Genomic DNA, 14595 nt, shown 5'->3' on the forward strand with positions numbered 1-14595 from the left:
CAGGGCTGAGTGGACTCAGCCATGTGGGCGGTGTCTGCTTCCTGGACTCAGTCTGCTGAGGTGGGGATGAGTCCTAGGCTGGGAGGTTGGAGGTTGGAAAACAGGGCTCCCACCTGGTTCAGCCCTGCCTGGCCATGGGGCCCTCGGCAAACCTTGTTTCCTTCTTATGCCTCAGTTTCCCTGTGTAAAACAAGGAGGACAGAGAAAGTGGCTCCCATGGGCTCTTCCAGCTAAGAGAGTGGGAGAGGATAGTCTGAAGAGTGAGAACTTTGAGGGGACACAGATGTCACTCTTCTAGTGGCGGTTTGAGGATGTCCCAGGGTGGGGCCATTTGCAGGGGTGGGAATTCCCACAGCTGTGACCTTTAGACCTTAGACCTTCATGAGCCTGTATGCCACGTGGCCCCAGGTCAGGCTTCCACTCCCATAGGTACCTAACTCTGATCAAGGTCCCTGGCAGTGACCTATGGCTCAGGAGAGGCCCCTGGCAGCAGCTTGACCCCAGGGCTGGTCAGAACCTCCAGGCCTTTCCTCTACCAGGCTGTCCATCCACATTCACGAAAGCCATTGTCGTTGTCACCCCGGCAACCATCAAGTCCTACAGTAGTGAAAATGTTCTCCCTTTCAACAAGAACAATATTAATTGGGTTCCGATTACAGAGATGTCAGTTGAAAAGAATTTGGAAAAGCCATAATTGGGAAGCCACAGTGCCTGGAATACTGAGTGGCACACAGCAGATAATTGTTGAAAGAGTGAATGAACATAAAGCAGAAGACAGTGTAAGGGCAAGGGCATGGACTCTGGGACCAGACGGCCTGGGTTCGAATCCTGACTCGCCCACTGGGTGACCTTGGGCACTCTGTAATTCAGTTTCCCCATCTGTAGTAGGGCTCAGCCAAAAGGCGGAACAGCAGGAGGTCAGAGGTCAGGAAGAGAGGAGTCAGGGCACTTCTCCCTTGCTCCCTCCTGGTTTGCATCTGGGTTCTGGCAGTGGCTGTATCACTCCTGACCCCCTCACCGACGGGACTCCAGCCCTTGCTGGGCTGGGATAACTGATTCCTTTCTTTGCTCCTCAAGCCTACGGATGCTAGTTCCTGGGGCCTCAATATCCTTTGCCGGTTTCTTTAAGCCTGTCCCCCAGCTCTGTAAACGGCCTCTTCGTTTGAATCCCAAGAACCATCTGAGCTGGATTCTGGTTTCCTGCCTGAACTCTGGTCGTCACAGTTAGCACACTGAGCATTTCTTCTGCATTATTGATCTTTTGTAGCAAATGCCTTCCTCTCCTGGAGAGAGCTGAATTCTTTTCCAAAATCTGTACAGGTCTTGTATGGGGACAGTAGACTGAGAAAGAGAGAGCTAAAAATACACAGCAGCAACTCATGCTCTGCCACCAGGGGAGTCTCCGTGGCCACTGAAGAAGCCTTCGTGGAGAGAGAGGTGACATCCTGCTGGATCTCGAAGTTCGAAGAAGATCACGTGGAGGTTTTGTGGAGGAGAGCGCGAAGGGCAGTCCGGGAGGAGGGAGCAGCATGTGCTGAATCACAGCTGTGAAATGGGAAGGACTGGCAGCAAGGAAGCCTGGGTCCCTGTCTAAGCTCTGTCCCTGGTGAGGTGTGTGACATGGGCAAACATGCCCCTCGCTGATCCTAGCTTTTCCTCCAAATACAGGGGAAGCTGTTGGACCAGGACAGAGTTCTCGAATCATCCAGGGACTCTTGTTTGTTTAGAAATTTATTTTTATTGTGGTATAGTTGACATATGTTTAACGTATACAAGGTATTGATTAGATACATTTTCATATTGCAATATGATGACCACCAACCGTGGTGTTAGCTGACGCCTCTAGTACATCGCATAACTATCATTCCTTTTTTGTAGTGGGAACAATTAAGATCTAGTTCATTAGCAATTTTGACATTTATAATACAGTATTGTTGTCTCTGATCACTCTGCTGTGCATTAGATCTCCAGGACTTATTTATCTACTAGTTCTAAGTTCATCCCCTTAAACGACATCTCCCCCGTTTCTCCCACCCCAGCCTCTGATGACCATCATCCTACTCGGTTTTCATGATTTTAGCTTTCTTAGATTCCTCGTATGACTAAGATCATACAGTACCTGTCTTTCTCCATCTGACTTATTTCACTTAGCATAATGCCCTCAACTTTCACTCATGTTGTCACAAATGGCAGTATTTCCTTCTTTCTCATGGCTGAATAATATTCCGTTATTATACACATACCATAATTTCTGGCTGTGGAGATAAGGAAACCCTTGTACACTGTTGGTGGGAATATACATTGGTACAGAAAATAGTAGTTCCTCAAAAAATCAAAAACAAAACTACCATACATGGCCCAGCATTTCCACTTCTGGGTATATATCCAAAGGAAATGAAAACAGGATCGAAGAGATACCTGCACCTCCATGTTCATTGCAGCATTATTCACAGCAGCCAAGATACAGAAGCAACCTAAGTTTTCACTGATGGATGAATGGATAATGACTTCGTGGTGTATATATACCAGGGATCTTGTCTAAACGCAAATTCTGATTCATCATGTTCTCTTTGGGGCCAACACTGCATTTCTAACAAGCTCCCAGGCGGTGCTGATGTCGGACCTTTTGAGAACAAGGGACTAAATGAGCTCCCAGTTTGCTCCAAGCCCAGCAGTTCTATAACTCTGTTCCCTTTTGTCTTCGGTGCAGATTTCTCTAATGGTGCCCACACTCCTGAGAACACGCGCTCTCGCTGAAAGAGAACGATGTTATGAAGACCGGCCGTTCTGGATCCCTGTAGGGTACTTTGTATTTGAGGATTTGACATTGCTAGCAGTCCCCTCTCCCAGCCCATCATCTGCAGAGCTGCGCGTGCACACACACACACACACACACACACACACACACACATATACACACACACACACACAGCCCCGAGGCATATCTATTTACAGAAGAAAAATAGTGATGTCGCTGATGATCCAGTGTGGTTTGGAGATTGTGTGTCTCCTACTTGGGATGCTAAGAAATGCCCTGAAGCAAGGCTGGCCATATGGATACACAGCCCCTTGCCCCAGGGGGACTCTCAGGAACCTGCGAGCTCTCCCATCTCTCCCTCCCCACCTCCTTTGCCTCTGCAATTGACAGTATCTAAAATCCCAGCAGTGGCCTCCTTTCGCTGGGTCTTGATAGCTTTGGGGACCCCTAAAGAACTTCTGCTAAAATGCAAAATTTCAGCAAGAAAAGATTCTTTAATATTTGCCAGAGCTCACTTTATTGGATTCCTTTCCTGGAATTCCAGAGGGCCCTTGCTGTTGTTACATGTGGGGAAACTGAGACCCAGAGGCGGCGAAGGACTGGCCCAAGTCACACTGTGAGTCCAGGACTGAACCCAGATTTCCAGCCAGGCTGCAGTTCTGATTCTTGGGGTCAGGGCTATTCAGGCAGGCAGCCCTGGGTCATGCTTTGAGAATCACTGACAGAGTGGCTTTAAGTCACTCAGATGTGGGTTCGAATCCCAGATCGTTTAAAAACTGAACATTTACAGAGTGCTTATTGTATGCCTGGCATGATGAATACAACTACGGCATGCCAGAAATCATCCTTACAGTACAGGGAGAGGAACCGTGTTTACTAATATTTAGAGCTACCTTTGATGACTACTTGTCAGGTCCTGAGCCACAGATTTCACATAAATTTGATTCTCATAACAACTCTGTGAGGTAGGTACTATTATGATCTTCACTTTACAGATGAGAAGATGAAAGCCTAGAGAGTTAATTACTCAAGGTCACACAGCTGAATTACCCAAGGTCATACAGCAGGTAAACAGTAGAGCTGGGATCTGAGCCCAAGGTGTCATGGAGCACAGTTCATACTGTTAACCATCACACCATGAGCTTCTTAATTATACCACTGACCAACAACCTCATACCAAAGACAAGGGCAAGGTTTTATCTCTAATTTTCAGAGGAAGTAATAGAAAATCAGAGAGGTCAAGTAGCACCTGGAAAGTTGCACAGCCCATGGGGGGCTGGGTTGGCATTTGAAACCAGGGTGAGGTGACTCCACAGCCCAGGCTTTGAATACTGAACTGTGTGGTTTCAGGCAGGCCACATTACCTCCCTAAACATCCAACTCCTCATCTGGAAAGTGGGGGAACCCTCGTCTACTTTTGGAGGTGTCACGAAGATTAAATGAGATAAACAGCATGAAGCGATCAGCCCAGGGCAGGGGCACTCAGGGCCATTAATGGATGTGGCAAAATGAACACAGTGGTTAGTCTCCCCGTGGCCCGCCCCTCCTCTCCTCACGTAGGGTATCCCTCCATCATATTTAATATCAGCATTTCCAGAAGGGACCCCAAGAGGGCAGTGCCAAACCCAGAAGGGAAGCTGCTTGAATGGTGAGCTTTCAGGCAGTCCGGAGCGGGCAATCCTTTTTGTTTTTTAACAGCTTTATTGACAAATATTTCACATACCATAACATTCACCCACTTAAAGTGAACAGTTCAGTAGCTTTTACTATGGTCATAGAGTTGTGCAACTATCACCACAATCTAATTTTAGAACACTTTCAACATCCCTCAAAGAAATCCCGTGCACATTAGCAGTCATGTGGAGCAGGCAATGCTTAGCCCAAAGGGAGAGAGGCTACTCAAATAGTGGTTTTGTAGGCAGCCTGGCAGATAATTTGGATTGTCTTGGAGAATGCTCCTTGAATCACACCTCCAAACAACTGCTCCTTTCTCAGCCATTAGAGAAAGGTCCCCAGGGCACAGTATGGTCCACTCACCAGTCTTTAGGTTCAAGAAATATTGCTTTTTTTTTTTTTCTTGTAGAGAGCAGGCAGGGGCTACCTGAATGTTTTGAAAAGTAGAGGGGAGATGTGGGAGGTGGCTAACTATGTCCAAAGAGAATGGGGGTAGAGGAGGTGAGGGTGGGGGAAGGCAGGGCAGTGTCCTGTACTTACCAGCTCTGCCCCCCACTCCAGCAGAGGGGTCTTTTAAAAAATGCAAATTGGATTGTGTTAACCTCCTGCTCAAAACTCTCCAATGACGTCTCTTATTCATTCATTCATTCATCATTCATTCATTTTTGGAATAAAATTCAGAGTCCTTAACAGCCTTCAAGGCCTCCCAGCCTCATGCCATGTTGTGCTCCCATTTGCCCTCTTCCTTCCAGCCTCACTGGCTGCTTGTCCGTTCCTATCAGAGACTCCCCTGGACAAGTAGAAAAAGGTTCCATCCTCTTGGTGGACAAATTGGAGAAAGGATTTTGTTCCCTCAGCCTGGTGCTTTTTTTTTTTTTTACAGTGTGCAACCTGTGCAACTAAACACGGTAGTCCTGCCTTACACATGCCAAGCACCAAACAGGTAAGATTTTGACACCCGAGAGGGGTGGAAAGAGCATGAGCTCTGACGTCAGGGAGGGTGGGCATCCCGGGGAGGGTGGGAATCCCGGCTCTGCCTCTTGCCAGCTGTGTGGTTCAGGGACGGTGATTCCATCTAAAAGGATTGAACACTTCCCACCTTGGGGGACAGAGAGCACTGAGGGATTAAATAAAATCATTCATGTGCTGTGCTTGGTCAACGTCCCTCCCTTCCCCTGTGTGGCCCCAGAGCCTCTACCTCTATTTAACAGAGAATCGATGATGTTAGCAGACGTGTGTGTACTTTTCTTTAAAGTGCTGCAAATGCTTCTCTCCATTTTTATTGTCACCAACCTATACAAAGTCTGAATAAAAACAACAGATTCCTAATTTGTGCCCACCCCTTTCCACTCTTGCCCTTCCAATGCTTTCAGAAGTCACAACAAAACATTTTTTAAACTAAATTACCCTACGTGCCACTGCCTGCTTCAAACTCTTCCTCATCCTTCTGGTCTCAGATCAAATGCCAACAGCTCGAAGGGACCTTCTAGGGATGCTCAATTGATCTGAAGTAAAATGTTCTTAGGACCCATCTAATGGCCTGAGATAGGCACACCTGATGTCCCATGGCAAGAAATGTCCCAAAGCCCTGGAGGAAACTCACCAAGACTCCAAGGAACATCTGGGCTGGCGATCTGGCTTCCACACCAGTCTGGAGAGTCATGGGGAAGTGCTAATTGAAGCGGAGAATGTGACTGACTGAAAACTCCAGTGACCTCTGTCCCCTGGCCCAGTGTTCTGCTTTGAGCTCAATGGCTGGGTAGGGGAGGGGAGCATAGATTAAGGGGACCATCACTATAGAGACCAGGTGCGGGGGGGGGGGGGAGGGGAGGATGGGGGGGAGGGGCGGGTGGCGCAGGGAAGACAGGCTGTGTAGGATAGCTGTTCAACAGCGACACCAAGTACTCTTGGGCAGTGTGGGATGAGCATCCTCAAAAAGGAACGATGGCAGTTTTTACTAACACAGGTGTGGGGGCGCTCAAGAGAGTAATTAGAGAAATAAAGAGGTGACTGCATTTGTGTCGTACACTAGCACCGAAGGCCATGCCGATCATAGCCAATGAATGAATCAATGGACATAAAACAAGAAACAATGCTAGCACACAGAATTCCAAAGGAAAAAACATATATTTTTTATTTTTGCAAAGTACAAAGAGAAATATTGTGGTTATAACTGAAACGCAACCCCTGGAGGAAACGTCCATGCAGGCTTAACCTTTGAAAGAAGCTCATAATCCCTAAAATATATATCACGCACTTTTCCAAGGAACAAGGCTCCCTGTGTTTAAATCATTTTTGAACCTGAGTTCAGAGAAGTTTGCAAGGGTGTCTGGGTCAAGAGCTAGAGAGGGACGCCTGGAGAAAGTGGCCTGTGCCCCATGGGCCCGTCAGGAATGGGTGCTGACAAGCTATCACCTCCTGGCGCAGCTGACAACCCCTGGCTCCCGCGGTGACTTCAGCCGTAGTGAACATCCGCGCCAAACAGCAGGAAATCCTAGGGAGAGATGGGAACCCTGTCATCAGACGGAAGTGCACCCTTGTGGTGAGGGTGGGGCTGCCGGGTTTTTAGAAGGAAACTCAGGGGAGCCTGCCTGCTGGAAAGGAGAGAGAGCGGAGTTGGGCCTGTCCCGCTGACAGAAAGGCAGGAGAGAGCGGGGCGCACTCGGGGGCTCCCTCTGGAGTCTGCACGACAGGGGCTGCCAGGGCCTGTGAATCTGTCAGCAGCTTCCCTGGCAGCCGCTTCCTTCTCAGACGTGGAGACCCCCCGGGCAGCTCTGGAGGCCTTCGTTTGTCCTCCTAGCTTCATGGCAGCTTAAGGGACCTCGTTCCAGGCAAGACTGCAAAGCCACTTCTCTTTGCTCCTTCGTGCTCTTCACTTGGAATTTTCAGAGATGAAGAAATTAAATTGTGCCATGGGGGTCATTTTTTTTTTTTTTTTAAGGATAAACTGGCTTAAAGGTGGGGAACATAGTCGAATGTGTTTCCTCTGTTCTCTCAGCTATTATTCCACAGGCTCTCAGCTCCCTTAGTTCCCTGGTCTAAGGAACTAGGGATTGATTGGACATTGGGAGTGAGGGAAATCAAGGAATTTGGGTGACGGGAGTTTTCCATGAGGGCCACGAGGTTATCAGGATAGCCATTGACCAAGGTAAGGAATGGAGCAGGGGGTGAAGGTTACGTTGCAGTGATCAGCTCCGTTGGGATGTGCTGGTTTTTAGGGGCCCCTGGGGTGGAGGTGCCAAGGAAGCCAGCTGATGCACAAGTCGGGAAGGTAGCAGAAACTGGAAGTGCAGCTGAGTCACTCTCTGGGTGGCACAAAGGTGGCCCGTCAGCCTGAGTTGATGGAGGTGCCTGGGGAAAGCCAGAAGTGGGGGAAAGGGAAGAGGCCTGGGCAGGAACCCTGGAGAACTCACCTTGGGAAGGAAGGAGAAAGAGGAAGCCGGGAAAAAGAGAATGCAAAAGCCTGGTGAGGAGTGGCTGGAAAACGGTGGGTGTGGGGGTGGGGGGCGCATCCAAACTAAGGGAAGAAAGCTCCCACAGATGAGGTAAATAGTGTCCGGTGCTGCTGGAAGTCAGGCTGGGGGAAAGGCAAGAGGAGGCTGTCCATTCTGGCATCTAAACCTTCCAGATGCTGACCACGCTTTATAACCCATGGGCCTAGAGTGACTCTGGATGCAAAGGAAGGCACGCAACACACATGTCAGTATTTAAATGGAGCTATCTTATGAAAGAGAGCCTGGCCACCATGTGAGTTCCATTTTTACCTAGTATCATGTGGGAATGATGCAGGCAATGGTTAAAAGCAAGGACCTGGCTTTGGAACTGGACTTTATTCAGCAGCTGTTTGGCGTTTCTGAGTTTAGTCTTTTTTCCCTTTTTATTAAGAGCACCCACTTTCCAGGGTTGTTTTAAGGGTAGAAAGCACTCGACATGGGGCTTGCAACAGAGAAAGCTTTTAGCACCAGGTTGCTATAGTGGTGGGAGATTTGGTGAAAAGGGAGCTTTGGGACTTACCTGGCGAGACTGAAGTTCTAGGTTGAAGAGCTGCATGTGGTCAGGCAATGGGAGAGGAATGCCTTTCTGCAGCCTCTCTGCAATGGAGGTAAAGATAAGGATAGGAGAGGAGAAGGGAGCCCAAGAGAGCCAGGTGGGTGGCCTCCCTGAACCGGTGTGCCCGGCTCTGGGTAGGGATTGGCATGGGTGCGCTGGCCTTCAAAGAAGGCTACCCTAGAGTCTCCCACCCTGTTCTCCACCACGCTCCAGGGACCTGGGACCCTGACATTTCCACCCCATCACCCAAGCTCACACCCAGGACCTGTGCAGGAGTGTTGCCCACGACCGCCCTCCGGAGGGTGATGGGCAGTACTGCTGGTGGACACCAAGCCTGAGCGACAGTCAGGGGAGGCTGCTCATAGGGGTGCGGAGAGCCTGCGGACATGTGATTAGGGGGTCTACTCATGTCCGTGTGAAGTCCCTCAGTGTTCAGGATGAAACCAGAGCTGGGTGGTGGCCGGGGGAGGCTCCTCACATACCATCGCACTTTGAAACGGAACTCTAGAGAACCCTTAATTCAAACCTGGTCTCCTAGGTGATTATGAAGCTACATTCGTTAAGATTAATTTATCATTAAATATTCTAGTCACACGTTATGTGGGCCTCTATGTGTACCGTTGCCCCTGACCCTGCCAAGGTAATGAGCAGGCCTGCCTAGAGCCTTTACAAGTGCGGTGAGCATAATAAGCTCTTAGCTGAGGCCCTTCTTCCTTGGCCTTCCTCCCAGAGCTGGGAAAAGCCTGAGGTCTCAGGCCTCAGAGGTGGAATCGAATCCAAGTTCCATCTCGCCTGCTCTGTGACCTGGAATAAGTCTCTTAACTTCTCTGATCTCCTCCCATGAAAACTGGAGATAGCGATAATCCCCCATCTCATGGGGCTGTCATAAGGATTAGATGGGCATGTAGTAGGAACTCCACTTGGGTGGGGTGCCCTTTTCCCATTCCTTTTCTGTGTCAGATGCAAGTTAAGGTTCATTTGGGGTGACCATCCCTCAGCTCCCACAACCGAGACCAGGCATTAGGTCAATTAGGAATTAACCCCACCAGTTCCCCTAGGACTAAAAATCAATTGTTTCTCCAAAGCTCCTCACCATTAAGCTTGGGAAGCACAGCAGCGGGCACCACGTAGTTCATGATGGTCTGTAGCAATTCAACCTGGAAGTCAGAAAAGGGATGGGACCCGTGTCAGGGCACTGAGGCATCCGCGGTCTTCTGCCACCCTCCCTCCCGTGCAGGGCAACCTCAGGGCTGGAAAACCGTGGCGAGATGGACCCAGGTGATGACATGGAACCCTGCAGCGAGACCAAGGTCACGGCAATGATCTCTTTTGCCCTAAAATTTCCAGATACAAAGCGAATGCTGAACCATAAGGTATAAGGCAGAAATAAGGAAGGTCAGCAGAGAGTATTTAAACATGAAAAACCTGCGTGTAATCTCATTATCTCAGATGTTACGGGCTAGAGGGGTAAAGGGGTTTAATCTTTTTGAGAGCTATTCCATGATGTTCATCAAAAGCCTTAAAAATGTGTTTGCCTGGTGGGCTACAAACATGCCTCCAAGGCATTTATCTTAAGGAAATGACAAGGGGTGTGAGCATAAACTTAGATGCTCACCAGAGCGATCAATATAACCAAAACAGTAAATTAAAAGCAATCTATATGTCCAAAACTTGGGGAATCGTCTGCGGGACATGGTGGCACTTTGATACTAGGAAACACTATTCAAAGGTTTTGAATAATAATGTAGAAATATATTTATCATTACAGAGATAGTCATAATCTATTTTTGAGTGTGAAAAAACAGTCTGTAGAAACTATGTAATTCCATTTTGTTATCAAATATGCATAGCAAAAGGTCAGGAAGGATAGAGACTCCAAATTATTAACTAAGTGGTGAAAATAGGAAATATGTTGTTTTGCAAACCTCTAGGGTCTGATTGTCCCATAATGTATATGTTTTGCTTTTGCAATGATGAAAAAAATTCAACAATAATATAACACCCTCAAGAGGATTGCCTGTAGTGGTGACATTTACGACTTGTAAATATGTACATTTTTGTTTCCAGAACAATTGAGTTTCCTTCCCCACACTATAATTCTCTGGGCTCATCAAATGTGGTGCCTTTCTTCCCATGAATCTAGGAACTTAAAATTTTTATTTTCTGTAGAAGCAGAAGTTAGTTACACACTGAGTCAAGTCACTAGGAGAGGCTTATCACCAGTAAATCCGTGAAATTACAGTGAGATTGCTTTGAGTCGGTCTGTTGTGATCTCATCTGCTGGAAATGGCTGGCTGTATTTCTATTAGATTGAGAGGGGACATGGGGACAGTCTGATTTTGGGGTTGGGTGGCTTACAAGGCACCCACTTGGGGGAGATCTTGGAGGGAGCATTTCAGAGGTCCAAGGAAATGTTCTCCAGGGTTCAACAAGAGGTTCCTGGGAGACTCAGGCCACACGTAGTAAGACGCATGCCGTGACTTCCAGTGGAAGTTACAATCTTGGTGCTCGTTGAGGATGGCTGTCGAAGAGCATTTAAGCTTCTACTGAGTGGGCCACTCACCCCCAGTGCCCTCCTTGGGCAGGGGAGGCAGGAGTGAGTCTACTTAACGATGGTCAATGATTCCAGGTAGGGAAATCATCTACCTGGTCTGTCAAGATACCTGTCTCTCTCCCCTCCACCTGTCCATCTCCAGCTTAGTGAGTGACTTTGTCATTTACCCAGCTGCTGAAGCCAAAAATATAGGTGTCATTCTTCATTGCCCCTTCCCTCGCCATACATATCAAATATCTCACCAAGTTCTGTCTAATCCTACTTCAAAAGTACCGTATGTCCCCAATCGGCCATTTATCCCTTCCTTCCTGGCTGAGTCCCAGCCCCATCATCTCTTAGATGGACAAATATACCTGCTTCTCCATTTAGATGGACGAGTACAGATGCCTCTCCACATGTTCTACTCTTGTCCCCTGTAATCCATTCTTCTAACCCCACCTGGGGACATCTTTCATAAAGATATAAATAAATCAGCTCATGTCACTTCCTGCATGAAACAGTTCACCGCTTCTCACTGCCCTTCAAACCAAATCTATTCTAGCCTAGAAGGCTGGGGGTGAAACCGGCCCCAGGGCCTTTGCCCCTGCGATTTCCTCTGCCCACAGCAGATCTTCTTGCTGGCCCCCGTGGCCCAAACATCACCTCCTTAGAGAGGCTTTCCCTGGTCACACCATATCATAATCTTCAAACTTCCTTGTCACTTTCTACCTCACCCCTGTCTTGTTTTTATAGTATGGATCTGGACTGAAATGATCTTCGTTTCTTATTGTCTGTTTCTCCACAATGCTATAAGGCTCTACATGGGGTCACTTGCCTGTTTTCTTCATGAACATATCCCCACACTTGGGATAATGCCTGCCACCTAGTAGGTGCTCAGTAAACTAATTCACTGTTCATTCAACAAATACTTGTTGAGCAGATTTTCTGTACTAGTTTGTGCACATTTAATCCCATTTAAACCTCACCATGCTAACTTGAGTGGAAAGGATTATTCCTTATTTGTGGGGAAGGGCTAAGTTTCCAAAAGGGGAAATGACTTGCCCAAACCCCACAGTGACGTGAGTAAGCACAGAAAAGCAATTCTAGCTCAGGTCTCTAGCCCACAAAGCTCCTCCCATCATTACCTCATATGCAAATCATATGCAAATAAACAAGTGGCCTCCTTAAATGATGCCATGAGCTTGAGTGGCCCTCAGGACAGTTATCTCAAGGTCGGGGGAAGGAAGGAGCCACCAAAGGCCTCAGACTCACCGAGAAGGGGCCGATGTCCGAGTGCTTCAGTTCTAGGAGCAGCCTGCAAGAAGGGGTGCGGGAGGCTGAGACCACCATGTACAGGACCCATATGAGGGTCCAGTTACTGGGGAGAAGAGGCTTGCTCTACTGGATGTCGTCTCGTTTTTCCACTAAGCATCCATCCCCCTTCCTCTAGTCATAGTTCCCTGATTTTTCCTTTGGAGGAGTCACTCATTTTCTGCATGGTTAGTGCTAGGCTCTGGGGTGGGCTGGCCGAAGGGCAGAGTCCACCTCCCTTGCCACAGTAATTGCTTCAGGGATGGACCTGTGACCCGCACCTCTACTGGAAGTACTGGGACTGAGGTGTTCTCTTTCCTACAGGAAAATTAGGGAGCTGCCAGTAACCATTTTTTTTTTCCCACCACTTAGTGACAGCCTGCTAGGAAACGAAGCCAGCCAGAGGGGAAGTAGAACTAAGAGATGGAGAGAGTCAGTCACAAGGACATTATTTAAGCATCTGGATCCACTCTTGCCTGAAATCCTTAGACTTTTCAATGATCTGAGCCAATAAACTATCCCCTCTTTATAGCCTGTATGACATTTTAACAGTGATCTCAGAGAAAGAGGGTAATACATAGCACTTTATTGAACCCCTATCATTCACTATATCGAGTACTTTTCCCAGTGAATTCCTATAACACTGGGAAAAGTGTTACAGGAAGTGTCTATATAAAAGTGTCTATAACACTCCAAGAGGCAAGGGCCATCACACTCCCATTTTACAGATAAGAACACTGACACTCAGAGAGGTCAAGCGATCTGTCCAAGGTCACACAGTTAACAATTAGCAAAGTAAGATTTCAAACAGATCTCCCTGGTGCCCAAACTCTTATTGTCTCCAATACCCTTCAAAACTTGAAAACTTGCAAAACTCACTCTTTTTCTCTAACAGTTGGGAGCCCCAAGACTCTTGCCCTATGGATTCTCAACCCCCACTGCTGCATATTTCAGAAAGTCTGTGCTCAGCCATAATCCAGCTGTATCCTCTCCGGCTCCTCTACGTGAGAAGCCCACAGGTGTTTCAAGGAAAATTAAATCCACATGTTTCCAAAGCAGTAACACTTGTCAGAATGATGCCCCTGGAAATGAGCAGCATGTAAACCTCAGGAGCTGATCTCAAGGTTAAGGACAGTTCCGTGTCAGGGAGAAGGCTGATATGGGCAGGAATGTGGGCCAAGACTCAAGCTGAACAGTGTGAACATGATTAAGAGTCAGAGGCCAGGTCTAAATGTTGGGGTCGTCACACCCATTCTCTCCGAGGGTTTCCCTCTCTCTCCTTCTTTCCCCCTTTTGTGTTTTTCCGTCTTCTTCTGAGAGGCTCCCTCTTGACGTGTCTGTCTGTCTGTCTCTCTTGCTCTGTCTCTCCCCTTCCTCCTTTCCTTTGTGTGTATGTGTCTCTGAGCGTCTGTCTCTGTGTCTATCTTTTTCTCCTCTCTCCCTCCATTTCTGCATCTCTCTTTGTCCGTGTGTCTTTCTTTGTCTTTCCCTCTTGCTTATTGAGTACTTACTTCATCCCTTGCAGTGTTCCAAACACTTCAGCACATAATAATACCTCATTTTATCCTCACGATGATGCTGTTAGCAAAGAACAATTATTAGGCTTATTTTACAGCCAGGGACACTGAAGTTTGGAGAGTTTGGTGCCTGCCAAGGTGAATTTTCTTCAAATTCCGGCAGCCTCAATGTCGGATCCCACATGGATCACAGACTCCCCCAGCAGGGGGAGGGTTGGTGAAATCCCAAGGGTAGGGACAAAGAAGTTGAAGAGGGTTTTCAAAGTGCCATGGAAGGCCGGGGACGTGGGGCGGCTGGGAGCTGCTGTGGTTCACTGTGGAGTGGATCATCGGCCTGCACTGTCCAGTCATAAGTGGGCTCAGGAATGAGGGGTGTGTCCTGGGATGTGGGACGTTCAGTGCTAAAACTGGGAAACTCCAGGCAAACTGAGATGGCTGGTCACCCTACAATGTGTGGCCTCGGGCAAGTCACTTCGTCTCTGAGCATTCAATTTACTACTGTCTGCAGAATGGGGATATTGTGCCATCTGCACACTATTTGAAGCTTAAATGTGATGAGTGAACAGGAAAGCAATGACACAGGAAAGCAAAGATGACATCATAAAGTCATCGCTAGCCTATGGACACCAAGAACAGATGGGCAGCCCCCCTTCCTATCCCCACAGGCTCACTTACTTGTCCAAGCTGAGCTCTCCAACAAGCCTATTGGACCTGGTGCCAACTTCCACAGAAATGTTCGTGCTCTGCAAAGT

The 14595-nt window shown here is 48.0% G+C and overlaps 1 protein-coding gene across 1 annotated transcript in view; it reads right to left on the reverse strand.

The window, feature by feature from the left end:
• Positions 1-6578: 6578 nt before the first annotated feature.
• LOC107512590 (bactericidal permeability increasing protein) overlaps positions 6579-14595 on the reverse strand; it is a 28582-nt gene continuing 20565 nt past the window's right edge. The window contains exons 11-15 of the mRNA XM_016148282.2: positions 14519-14586; positions 12288-12330; positions 9576-9639; positions 8447-8523; positions 6579-6926 (exon numbers count right to left, since the gene is read on the reverse strand). Coding sequence (XP_016003768.2) covers positions 6888-6926; positions 8447-8523; positions 9576-9639; positions 12288-12330; positions 14519-14586 — 291 coding nt within the window. The 3' untranslated portion in view covers positions 6579-6887. The remainder of the gene's footprint in view (positions 6927-8446; positions 8524-9575; positions 9640-12287; positions 12331-14518; positions 14587-14595) is intronic.

The sequence above is a fragment of the Rousettus aegyptiacus genome, unplaced genomic scaffold, assembly GCF_014176215.1.
Source record: "Rousettus aegyptiacus isolate mRouAeg1 unplaced genomic scaffold, mRouAeg1.p scaffold_m13_p_12, whole genome shotgun sequence".
Taxonomy (NCBI): domain Eukaryota; kingdom Metazoa; phylum Chordata; class Mammalia; order Chiroptera; family Pteropodidae; genus Rousettus; species Rousettus aegyptiacus.